Here is a 13,457-nt window from a genome sequence, read left to right as displayed (position 1 = left end):
CCCTCTGAGAAGTGCCAAGGAACTTTTTACTTTCCCTTAATTAGGCCAAGTCAAAAAGAATGAAACTGGGTGGACCACCCAGCATTGACTTGGGCAACAGAAATGACAATGCCAAACCAAACCCTATCGACCCTGCAAAGCCCTCCTCACTAACATCTGGGGACTTATGTCAAAATTGGGAGAGCTGCCTCACAGACTAGTCAAGCAACAGCCTGACGTCTGTAAGGTATGATTTGGCGTGTGTGACTATGTCCCAGACACCACCATCACCATCCCTGGGTACATCCTGTTCTACCAGTAGGGCAGACCCACCCACAGTGGTATGCAGTCAGGAGGGAGTTGCCCTGGGAGTCCTCAACGTTGACTCTGGACACCATGAAATCTCATGGCATCAGATCAAACATAGGTAAGGAAACCTCTTGCTGATTACCACATACCAGCTCTCCTCAGCTGATGAATCAGTACTCCTCCATGTTGAACACTTTGGAAGAAGCACTGAAGGTGGCAAGGCACAGAATGTATTCTTGGTGAGGGACTTCAATTACCAAGAGTGGCTTGGTAGCATGCTATTGACTGAGCTGGGTGAGTTCTAAAGGGCATAGTAGCTAGACTGGGCCTGCGGAAGGTGGTGAGGGGAACAGCCCACTTGACCTCGTCTCCACCAGTTAACTATTGCAGATATATTTATCCATGACAATATTGGTAGGAATGCCTACTGCACAGTCCTTGTGAAGACAAAATCCGAATTTCATATCGAGGATACCCTTCGTTGTGTTGTGCGGCACTACCGTCATGCTAAAAGGGATAGATTTAGAACAGATCCAGCAACTTAAACCTGGGCATCCATGAGGCGCTGTGGGCCATCAGCAGCAACAGCGTATTCAACCACAATTTGTCACCTCATGACCTGGCATATCCCTTAATCTACCATTACCATCAAGCTGGGGGATCAATCCTGGTTCAATTACGAGTGCATAAGAGCATGCTAGGGACAGCACTATGGAACACCTAAAAATGAGGTGTCCTCTTTGTTCTGGACAGGGCAGAGATGTTCGGATGGTTCCTCCTTTTTTCACCTCTCGACTGACTGCAGATAGACACGTTTTAAAGAAGTGCTAACCACTTGAGCACTATGATTCTCCAGAATAGACAAAGGACAGGTTTTCTCATACGCCAAGAATAACTATTTATTTCTCAACATCTGAATGTATTTGCAACAGCACCCTCTGATTTGTGCACAGAAACACACATACACAAGAAAAAGTGAATACAAAAGAGGTAAAGCGTGCACTTCACTGTTATACTCGAGCCATTTGAGATGGAAGCTTGAAATGTTGTAGGCCTGATGATTCCCTTTTCATTCGCTGAAGGGGAGTTGGAAATGTTTGGCAATAAACCTGCAGTGGTTTACTCTTTACAGCAGCAGGTTTTGGGCTTTGCTCCAGTTAAGATGCATTTGCGCCCCTGTAGTGAAAATCTGGTTTGATTCTTAAAATCAGTAGGTAAAAAGCTAGCCCCAATTCTCTGCCTGTGAATGGATTTTAGTTAGGACCTATCTTTGCTGTGATGAATCTCTTGGGCGGGATTTCCCCTTGATCACACTAAGTGCGGTAGAGGGCATGATAAACAGCTGGCCGCAATGGCGTGTTTTCGTGCTGTATCGTCTGCTTCCTGCCGCATTAATTGTGCATGCATGGGAAACACGCCGAATTGCGGGTGGGTGGCCTCTGCTTTGCCTTGCCCTCTGTGAGCTCACTGCTTCCTCACTCCAGGTGCCATATTTAAACAGCACCCATGAGAGCTTTGTCAGTGTTTGCAACCCAGGACTGCCACAGATGAGAAAGATGGCCCCAAAAGGGAAGAAGACAGCACCCTCCAAATTTAGTGATGAATGCTGGACACCTGGAGGCCCACCGTGATGTCCACTACCCCGATGATGGCTTGAGGAGGTCCACCAACCTCAGCACTCTGGTTTAGGAAGCGGTGGCAGTGGTGGTCAATGTTAATGCTGCACAGAGGTCAGTCATCCAGTGCAGAAAGAGGATAGATGATATCTGTTCTGTCAGGCTAAGTCAACCATCTCATTGCACTCAACTCATACATACTCAAGCCGATCTCACAATCACAGATATCACGTGCTGTCAGCTCAAGGGACATCACCCCTTTGTGTCTCTCTCTCTCTCTCTCTCTCTCTCTCTCTCTCTCTCTCTCTCTCTCTCTCTCTCTCTGTGTGCGGATCAGTCTGCCTGCCTGCCTCTCTCTCGCGTGCGCACACTGCTTCCACCTCTCCATCTGGACCGATCTCCTCTGGAGCTTGTGTCTTCGTGGCTCCACGCACCATCCATGCATGACCGGAATCCTTATCATCCGCCCTGGCACGCACCCTGCTCACAATCTCCACCTGCCTTTCTGCAGCACAAGCTCTCTCAATTGATTTGGGGGTTGGGGGGGGGGGGTGGATGGAATTCTGGGATTTAAGGTCATCACTGCCTTTGAGAACAGACCACCAAGCTGTCCTGAGAGGACACAAATTGTTCCTGTAGCAATGGTCAGGTTGACGACAATGAGGACCCTGCCCATCCTGCAGACAATGATACTTTGAGTGCACGGTCTTGTTTTACAGCTGCCTGCCCCACGTATGAATTATCTCTTTCACAGGCACCTCTGCCAAGCACCTGAGGCCCTTGGCTCAATCCCCGATGGCACCTCAGATGCGGAACCTGAGGACAGCACCGTTGAAGACCTGTCACAGTGGTCACCCCCACACTCCAGCAGCACAGAGGCACACATCTCTGTGGGGCCTAGTTCTAGAGTAGCCTTAGGGTCACACAATCTGGTGAGCACAGTGCACAATCTGGTCCGCAGCAAGCGGAGGAGCTGTGACACATTGTAGGCATACAGCTACGAGCCCACTGAGGATAGTGGAACAGATGAGGATATTGAAGCAGTCCGTATCCAAATACAGCAAGATCTGGATAATATCCAGGCTTGGGCTGGCAAGACAAGTAACATTCTTGCCAGGCAATGGCTGTCTCCAACAAAAGAGAATCTAATCATTGCCCCTTGACTTTCAATGGCATTACCATCACTGAATCTCTCGCTATCAACATCCTGGGGGTTACCATTGACCAGAAACTGAACTGGACTAGCCACATAAATACTGTACAGAAACAGAATTACCTGGAAAAACTCAGCAGGTCTGGCAGCATCGGCGGAGAAGAAAAGAGTTGACGTTTCGAGTCCTCATGACCCTTCAACAGAACTGAGTAATATTAGGAGAGGGGTGAAATATAAGCTGGTTTAAGGTGAGGGGGGGGTGGTTGTAGGGACAAGCAAGCAGTGATAGGAGCAGATACTCAAAAGATGTCACAGACAAAGGAACAAAGAGGTGTTGAAGGTGGTGATATTATCTAAACGAATGTGCTAATTAAGAATGGATGGCAGGACACTCAAGGTACAGCTCTAGTGGGGGTGGGGTGGAAAGACTAACAGGGCATTAAAGGTATAGATTTAAAAATAATGGAAATAGGTAGGAAAAGAAAAATCTATATAAATTATTGGAAAAAACAAAAGGGAGGGGGAAGAAACGGAAAGGGGGTGGGAATGGAGGAGGGAGTTCAAGATCTAAAGTTGTTGAATTCAATATTCAGTCCGGAAGGCTGTATCTATACCTTTAATGCCCTGTTAGTCTTTCCACCCCACCCCACTAGAGCTGTACCTTGAGTGTCCTGCCATCCATTCTTAATTAGCACATTCGTTTAGATAATATCACCACCTTCAACACCACTTTGTTCCTTTGTCTGTGATATCTTTTGATTATCTGCTCCTATCACTGCTTGCTTGTCCCTACAACCACCTCCCACCCCCCCAACCTTAAACCAGTTTATATTTCACCCCTCTCCTAATATTACTCAGTTCTGTTGAAGGGTCATGAGGACTCGAAACGTCAACTCTTCTCCGCCGATGCTGCCAGACCTGCTGAGTTTTTCCAGGTAATTCTGTTTTTGTTTTGGATTTCCAGCATTCGCAGTTTTTTGTTTTTATCACATAAATACTGTGGCTGCTAGAGCAGGTCAGAGACTAGGAATCCTGTGGTGAGTAACTCACCACCTGACTCCCCAAAGCCTGTCCATCATCTACAAGGCACAAGCAAGGAGTGTGGTGGAATACTCTCCACTTGCCTGGATGATTGCAGCTCTAACAACACACCCTCAAGAAGCTCGACAATATCCAGGACAAAGCAGCCTGCTTGATTGACACGCCATCCACAAACGTTCACTCTCTCCACCATTGACACAATGGCAGCAGTGTATACCATCTCCAAGATACACTGCAGGAACTCAGCAAGCCTCCTTAGACAGCACCTTCCAAACGCAAGACCACGACCATCTAGAAGGGCAAAGGCAGCAGACGCATGGGAACTCCACCACTTGAAGCTCCTCTCCAAGCCACTCACCATTTTGGCTTGGGAATATATCGCTATTCCTTCACTGTCGCTTGCTTGAAATCCTGGAACTGCCCCCCTAACAGCACTGTGGCTGTATCTACACCACATGGATTGCAGCAGTTCAAGAAGACGGCTCACCACCACCTTCTTGAGGGCAATTAGGGATGGGTAATAAATGCTGACCTTGCCAGCAACGCCCACATTCCATGAACGAATTAAAAAAAAAAAGCTCCTGGCTCTTGTAGGGTGCCGTTGTGACTAGGATGCTGGAGAGATGCTTGAAGCGGCAGCATCTTCTGATGCCGGATCGCTGCCCCCCTCCAGTTAGCACCTCCTTTCCGCAAGGACACCCGAGGCTGCTTCATCCTTCAAAAGATCAGGACAATGTGAGCCTGATGTGTAACTATTCGCTCTTAGATTGAAGTGCACGGTTAAAATGAGAAAAATAGCAATGTTGGTGTTCACGTTGGCCCATGATGGAGGGCACTTGTCCAAGAGGGTACTTGCTGCAACTCGTCATCCTCCTTGTGGAATCTGGTGACTGAGGGCCTCATGTGCACGCCTGCCTTGTCTGGCCTATGCTATGGTCTCTTCCCCTGCAGCCTCAACATCCTTGAACTCAATGCTCTCATCTCCTTAGATGCCCTCCTCATTGGAGTAGATATGCAGCTCCTTCATGTTGGCATCTGGCAGTCCTCCCACCTTTGCAGTTTCAGGTTGTGCAGTGCGCAGCAAGCTATGATGACCCACGAGGCCTTCTGGGGAGTGTAGTGGAGTGCTCCACCAGATCCGTCCAGGCATTGGAGTTGCATCTTTAAGATGCCGATGTGCGCTCCAGCAATATTCGGGTAGCAGCATGAGCTTCATTGTACCTTCACTCTGCAGGTTGCTGTGGCTGCTGCATGGGCGTCATCAGCCACTCCCTTTGCGGGTACCCCCGTCTTCGAGGAGCAAGCCTGGATTCTCTGTGGTCCCTCGAAGATGTCCGGGATCTGCGATGTACTCAAGATGGATGAGCCTTGGATGCTTCCCGGGTATCTTTCGCAAACTTGCATAATTTTCTTGTGGTCACAGACCAGCTGGACATTGAGTGAATGGTAGCCTTTCCTGTTTGTGTATTGCAGTGCCTGTTGCCAGGGAGCCTTTACAGCCACATGAGTGCAGTCAATAGCACCCTGCACCTATGGGAATCCAGGAATCTTTGCAAAGCCCAGTGCTCTGGTGTCCTGGCTTGCTTGATCTCTGTTGCATTTGCCATTACCTCATGTATGTGTTTGTGTGGGCACCTGAAATATCCCGCTGAGGTCTCCAGTAAAGCCCTGGAAGGAGCCACTGTTGTAGAAGTTCAGAGCAGTCATTACTTTCAGAGCCACTGGCATTTGATGCCCTCCCAGTCCCTATGGTGTCAATTTTTGGAGAATGTGGCAAATGAGTCATCAGATCCCTGGACACGTGACAGCATCAGCAACACCGTCTCACTCATCTGCAGATAAGAAATAAGTTCTGTATGCCCTCGGTCTTGTGAGCTGCCTACCACGATGTTTGAGAGTGTCATCCTCTAGTCCAGCTGTTGTCCTTTGGTCTTGAGGGTTTGGCTCCTCCCTTTGGCAAGCCAGATGCCTTTTATCTCGTCCTCGTCGCCCTCAATTATGAAGGCAGCGATAAAGCCAGGCTCCATCTTCCTGATGGTCTCGAGAGAGAGAGCCATGAGTCACCATCCTATCTCTGTCAGTTACTCGTTATTGAATGTAGGTTTAAGGGGCTTGTTCCAGTATCTGCAACCATTCACCGCTGAAATCCTGGCCAGCGCAGCATGCGTTTCCCACCCCATTTTATGACTTGACTGTGATGAGATTGCTTTGGCACTGGGATCCTTATTCACTGCACTTTAATACTACACTGTAAAATATACATGAGGGCAAATGTTTAGTAAGGACATGAGATTATTTGAAGGGGGGGCCTGAGACATATCTCTTCTGTGAGCCTGTCAGTGCCACGATTCTAACACACATCTGAAGCTTGTCCAGTTGCCCAATTGCTCTGAGGATTTTACGTGCTGAAAACAAGGGGTTTAATAAAAGGAGATCGATTTTAGAGTAACTTTTTCCTGGATTAGTCTCACATGAATGCACATCATTGCTTCACTTTCCTGATTCCCTGCATTGTCATTGAAAGGCACCTTGCATGTCTCAGCGGTGCATTTCTCATTTTAGGAATACACAGTTCAGTTGGGTGCCCCTTTTAATTGTCCCCCCCCCCCCCCCCCCCGGTGCCTGCACCTGTCCTCCAGTTGGCTGTCAGAGCCCTCATTAGCGGAGTTTTCCTCATTTTTAATTTTGTACTGTGCCAGTCACCACAGGTTTGAAGATGTGGTGCTGAGCTCTCAACTGCCAGATCAGCTTGGGCCCTCCCTTTGTGAGTGTGGAAAACTCTCCCTCACCCCAGAGAAATTTAGTATTCAGGTTTGCCTCCCTCCTAGGGAGAGGTCCTCAGTCCTCCTGCTGTATTCCTTGGTCCCATTGTGATTGTGTTGGATATCCGTTTGTTAGCCCCTGAACGTTTTTGACTTGGATGTGCCTATGCCCCATCCTGAAGCCACTTAGATGCCAGAAGTCCCATGGACTGAGCTGCATGATGTTACGACAATGCCCTGCGCACAACATGATGAGAATGATGAAAACTACACTGACATGCTCTTTTCCTCTTTCTCCCTGGACTTGGACAAGGACAGCCTTTGCAAGCTCAGCAATATAAAATAAAGCACTTCTTCACTCAGGTCACTTGGAACCAGAATTGGGAAGTGCACTATGTAATTCTGTAACACTCCGCTGTCATCCTGGCACTGAGGGCATTAATCACTTCCATTGCACCCCCCCCCCCCCCCCCCAGCCCCTGCCATGTCATGTATCTGCTGAGTGCAACCTTCCCTATTCTCCCCCCACTACCACAGTGAAGCCCTTACCCTGCAGCCCATTAAAAGCCACCCTTCCCTTACCACTGGTCTGGTAGGTAGAGATGAGCCTGTGACAGCCCCCTAAAAGCAATATGTACTGCCTGAAAAGCTGGGCGCTGATTATCGCGAGTGCTGTGCAACGCAAAGCAGGCGAATGAACCTCGAAGTCACTACAAAGTGCAGGTCGCCAGGTGCACATCGCTTGTCCACCATTGTGAAATACATCGTTCTAATTGCACGTTGTAGTGCCCTGATGATCCAGCGTGGAGGATGATTCCAGTGCCGAGTCCTTTATGAGATTCAAATGTATTGAAATTACATTCCTGACGTGCCATGGCAGGAAACGTGGCCTACCATTGAAGGCTGCAATGCAGAATCACGAATTGGTTTTATGATGACATAAAACTGATTTTTGGCCTTCTCATGATATTTTCTGTTCATGCCTGTCGCGAACGAGAGTGGAAAATCCCGGCCCTTGTCTCCCAGACTGATGACTCCGACTGCCCTCCAAAATGTGTGTTAATAAATGTTCCTTATCACAAGCTTGTTTTTGCTGGGTGACCTTAGTATATGTTTCCACATTGTTCCACACAAATGGTCCCTAACTTCCAGCCTTATGCAGTTCCATGTATATTGGCAGACGAGAACAGAGGTCACCAGGTCTCTCAACTCTATCTTATTTTAAAGCAAATTGGTCTCTTCTCCATTTCATTTATGAAAGTACTGTCCATTTTTCCATATAGCAATGGGTATAACTGCATGGGTGTGATAACCTGGTGAAGCTATAACACAGGACTATTTGTGTGGCAAACAGCGGAAGCAGCATGCATTAGACAGAGCTAAGTGAACCCACAACCAACCAGATCTAAGCTCTGTAGTCCTGCCATGCCCAATTGTGAATGGTGGTGGACAATTAAACAAATAATGGGGGGAGGAGGAGGCTCCACAAATATCTCCATCCTCAATGGATGGGGGAGCCCAGCACATCAGTGCAAATCAGACTGAAATATTTCCAACTATCTTTAGCCAGAACTGCTGAGTGGATGATCCATCTCAGCCGCCTCTTGAGGCCCCCAACATCACCAGATGCCAGTCTTCAGCCAATTCTATTCACTCCGTGTGATATCAAGAAACAACTGAATGTAGTGGATACTGCAAAGGCTGTGGGCCCTGACAAGATTCTGGCAATAATAGTGAAGACTTGCGCTCCAGAAGTAGCTACTCCCCTAGCCAGGCTGTTCCAGTGCAGTTGCAAGACTGGCATCTACCCGGCAATGTGGAAAATTGCCCAGGTATGTCTTGTCCACAAAAAGCAGGACAAACCTAACCTGGCCAATTACCACCCTATCAGTCTATTCTCCATCATCATTAGTGATGGAAGGTATTGTCAACAGTGCTCTCAAATGGCACTTACTCCACAATAACCTGCTCACTGATGCTCAATTTGGGTTCTGCCAAGGCCACTCAGCTCCTAACCTCATTGCAGCATTGCCCTGGACATAGACAAAAGAGCTGAACTCCACAGGTGAGGTGAAAGTGATTAGCCTTGACATCAAGTCAGCAGTTGACCAAGGTGGCATTAAGGAGCCCTAGCAAAACTGAAGTCAATGGGAATTGGGGAAAGCTTTCCCCTAGATGGAGTCATACCTAGCATAAAGGAAGATGGTTGTTGCTGATGGAGGCCAATAATCGCAATCCTAGGACATTGCTGCAGCAGTCCCCCAGGGTAGTGTCCTAGGCCCAACTGTCTTCAGTTCCTTCATCAATGACCTTCCCTCCCTCATAAGGTCAGCAGTGATGATGTTGGTTGATGAATGCACAATGTATCATTTGCAACTCCTTTGATATTAAAGCAGCCTGTGTCCATATGCAGTGAGACCTGGGCAACATTGGGCTTGGGCTGAAAAGTGGCAAGTGACATTCACACACACACAGGTGCCAGGCAATGACCATCTCCAACAAGAGAGAACTAACCATCGCTCCTTAACATTCAATGGCATTACCATCACTGAATCTCATACTATCAACATCCTGGGGGGGTTACCATTGACTAGAAACTGAATTGGACTAGCCATATAAATATTGTGACTACAAGCGCAGGTTGGGAATTCTGCGGTGAGTAACTCGCCTTCCGGCTCCCCAAAGTATGTCCACCATCTACCAGGTGCAAGTCACAAGTGTGATGGAATACTCTCCACTTACCTGGATGAATGCAGCTCCAACAGAATTCAAGAAGCTCGATACCATTGAGGGAAAAGCAGCCCGCTTGATCGGCACCCCATCCATTACCTTGAACATTCATTTCCCCCAGCACTGATGCACAGTAGCAGCAGTGTGTACCACCTACAAGATGCACTGCAGAAATTCAACTAGCCTCCTTTCATAGCACTTTCCAAACCTGCAACTACTACCATCAAGAAGGACCAGGGTAGCAGACACATAGGAACACCACCTGCAAATTCCCCTCCAAGTCGCACACAATCCTGACTTGGAAATATATTGCTGTTCCTTCCTTATCACTGTGTCAAAATCCTGGAACACCGCCCCCCTGACAGCACTGTGGGTGTACCTACACCCATAGATTGCAGCGGCTCAAGAAGGCAGCTTGCCACCACCTTCTCTAGGGCAATTAGGGATAGGCAACAAATGCTCGTTTATCTACTGACGAGATCCTGTGAAAAAATAAATAAGGTAGATGGGGGGCCTCAGGTTTGCATCTCTTGCCAAACGACAGCACCCTCCATAGTGTAGTTCTTCATTCAGTCACTTTTTTTTTCCACCACACCTCATTTTTCCTTTCTTTTTAAAGAAGAAATGTAGATATTCAATTATTTTGAGAAGTTTTTTTCCAGCAGGGACAATCCTTTCCAATACACTACCACACTGCTTCACTCGCCTTTGTCTATCCAACAGCAGAGTATTACTATTCAACCTGGCTCAGGAGCTGCTACACGTGGTAGATACCCACCTCCCGGAAGTCATGAGGATTATTTCTGGGGCATTGAGGCCAAAACAGCTCGAGTGGCTTCCTGTGTTAGTACACATTGAACCTCGTGATGTCCGCAGGGAAAACATCCTCATCAAAAGACACCAATGGCTGACAGCCAGCGAAGCACTCCCACTGACACAGGGCCTCAAAAAAATTCATGCATCATTCTGCAATCCCCTTAGCCTTACTGGAATGCACTCCACACCCTAGAAACTGATGACAACCCCACCTCTTGATGACTGATTGACTGACTGCAAATATCACCAACTGCAACCTGGTAACTGACCCGAGTGGTGAAGTCCCAGGTTTCAACCTTCCGTGGAAAATCTGGCAACCCTCCGACACTTGAGGACAGGCCAGGGAAGTTGTGACCACTTGCTCTATGAATGGAATGTGAGAATAGCTCAAATTGTGACTCTGGTCATCCAAGCCAGACCATTGTCCAAACATAGAACTTCTTCCCTGAGAGATCGGTTCCTGGTGGCATCACAACGATTCACACTGCGCCAGCTGAAGCTGTTTAATGGATTATTAGCCTCAACATCTAATTATAACCGCTTCCCCAGCCCTGTGAAATTATTCATTATTATCTTTCCTGCACCCTCCCCTTCTGGAGCCACTCCCCTGATGTGATTTAGCTTGACATCTTATGACATTTTAGTAAACAGAGCTTTTGTTATTTAGATTCTATAGTCTTCAAAACATCATTATCAACAATGAGTCATGAAACTAATAGGGCTATTTTAGTTCCTTGACTTAGTTAAATACGATGTTACAGCTGTAGCTGTTATTAGTGCCTGTGTGAAAACATGCTTCATATTCATATAGAAATCTACAGCTATAAGAGTGCATTATACTTATTACAATAACCAAAGGGAGACAAATTCTATAAAATTACTGATTAAATTTTTTATCTTTTACAAGTTGTGACTCAAAGAATTTATCAAAATATTTGTTTCAAATATCCTTTAAAACTAGGTGACTTTCAGTGATGTGTTGAAAATTGAGAGCTTCTTTTGACAGATGTAGATATTTTTTACAATACCTTACTTCAAGTGTCAGCTGTGGCTCAGTTGGCAGTACTCACACCTCTGAGTTGCAAGATTCTGGTTTCAAGCCCTGAGGGAGTGCTGCATTGTTGGTTGTGCCATCTTTCAGATGGGATATTAAACCAAAGTCCCATTTGCCCCTTGGGTAGGCATAAAAGATCTCATGACACTATTTTGAAGAAGAGGAGGGGAGTTATTCACCATGTCCTGACCAAAATTTATCCCTCGATCAACATCACAAAAACAGATAATCTGATCATTATCACATTTGCTGTTTGTGGGAGCTTGCTGTGTGCAACTTGGCTGCTGTATTTTCTACATTACAACAATGCTTACACTTCAAAATAATACTTAATTGGCTGTAAAGCACTTTGAGACATTTGGTGGTCACAAAAGGTTGTATATAAATGTCAGTCTCTTTTTTTCTTCTTTCAAATCAATTGTGTAGTTGATGTCCATATCTTATAGTCATTACTGCCTTCTGAGCAATAGCAACTTTTATTTGTGTCGTGCCTTTAAATGTAATGAAAAATCCCAAGATGCCTCACAGAAACATTATAAAAATATGACACCAAGCCCCATAGGGAGATATTAGGTCAGATGACTAAAAGCTTGGGCAAAGAGGTAGGTTTTAAGGAGTGTCTTAAAGGTGGCAAGCAAGATGGAGAGCTGTAGGGAGGGTATTCCAGAGCTTGGGGCCTAGGCAACTGAAGACGTGGCCACCATTGCTGGAGCATTTTAAAATTGGGGATGCACAAGAGGCCATAATCAGCAAAACAATACCATTAAATCATAACATTTTAAATGCAGTTAAGAAGGAACTCAAGCAGAATGATTTGGCAATGCTTAATTCACTGTCTGCTTGGCTGTCACTGCAGATTGGTAAGAATTTGGAATATGTGATTTACAACCTTTTTTGTTCTTTCTTGGAACCTTTCCTCATCTACTAGGTACGATGTATGCTAAATATTTGGGGTGTGATGCTCTTTATCCGTTTGACATGGATTGTTGGCCATGCTGGAATAGGTATGTGGAAAAACTTAACTCTTTCTACTGATCTTTCTGTTGATTTCTAATTTTTTTGTGTGCACTAGTGTTCAAGTGTGAATTTCACCTTTGTGTTGAATGCTAATTCACATGTTAAATGGTTCTGTCATTTGCAGTAGTGTGTTAAATGTAACATATGGTTGTCTTCTGTCCTGATCTTAATTAAATGCTAGGTGTTGAAACTGAGCACATTTTACAGTTAGCAATGAAACATTTATAATTTTTCATGGTACAACTAACTACAAATTATCTAGTTCATGGGAGAATTGTTAAAAGATCTGTGAACCTTTCCCAAGTATCTTGCAACTCTTGAATATAATGTAAATTAATCGGCTAACCTTTCAAATGGCTATTCTGCATGGTTATGAGCATCACGTGCTTCCCATACCCCTGTGTCAGGGAAAAACTGAATGCTTTGCTTTCTGTTCTTCAAGATTCATTTTCATCTTTGTAAATAAGCATCAAAAGCACCTGATGGCCACAATATCTAAACCATGTGAGGTGGTTTATTTATAAATGGAATATAAATATTTATCTGGACAACTTTAACCTTTCTTTTGACCTGCTATGTAAAATGATTTTGTTTGTTCCATAGAATATTTTTAATTTGTATTGTGGTGTTGTAAATCCCCATTTTTAAATAAACCAATTAAAGAAACTTTCCAAGGCAAAGGGGAAAGATTATGGTTGAAGTAGCTCATTAGGACAAGGGTTGCATCAGGATTAGTATTGAAGGTTGAGCTCACATGCAAAGTACCAAACCTATTGATCCATCAACTAAATTAATAATCTCTGTTGACAAGTTGGTAATATATTTATGTTTGGACTAAAACTTTCAGTATAAAGGAAGTATCTTGGAATGGTATATTTGGATGTTGAGAAAAGTAAGATTGAAGTTTTTGACTGCTATTGACAATGACACAACAGTTACATGTATTCTTAACTTCATATCATAATGTTAAACGCTTCATT

General features: G+C 45.6%; 1 protein-coding gene across 1 annotated transcript in view; it reads left to right on the top strand.

The window, feature by feature from the left end:
• The window catches only part of slc12a2 (solute carrier family 12 member 2), a 253,622-nt gene that overhangs the window by 74,472 nt on the left and 165,693 nt on the right, over positions 1-13,457 (top strand). Inside the window, exon 4 of the mRNA XM_078569009.1 lies at positions 12,389-12,464. Coding sequence (XP_078425135.1) covers positions 12,389-12,464 — 76 coding nt within the window. The remainder of the gene's footprint in view (positions 1-12,388; positions 12,465-13,457) is intronic.

Source organism: Cetorhinus maximus, chromosome 2 (assembly GCF_964194155.1).
Source record: "Cetorhinus maximus chromosome 2, sCetMax3.hap1.1, whole genome shotgun sequence".
NCBI lineage: Eukaryota > Metazoa > Chordata > Chondrichthyes > Lamniformes > Cetorhinidae > Cetorhinus > Cetorhinus maximus.
This window is presented reverse-complemented; position numbering and strand designations above follow the sequence as displayed.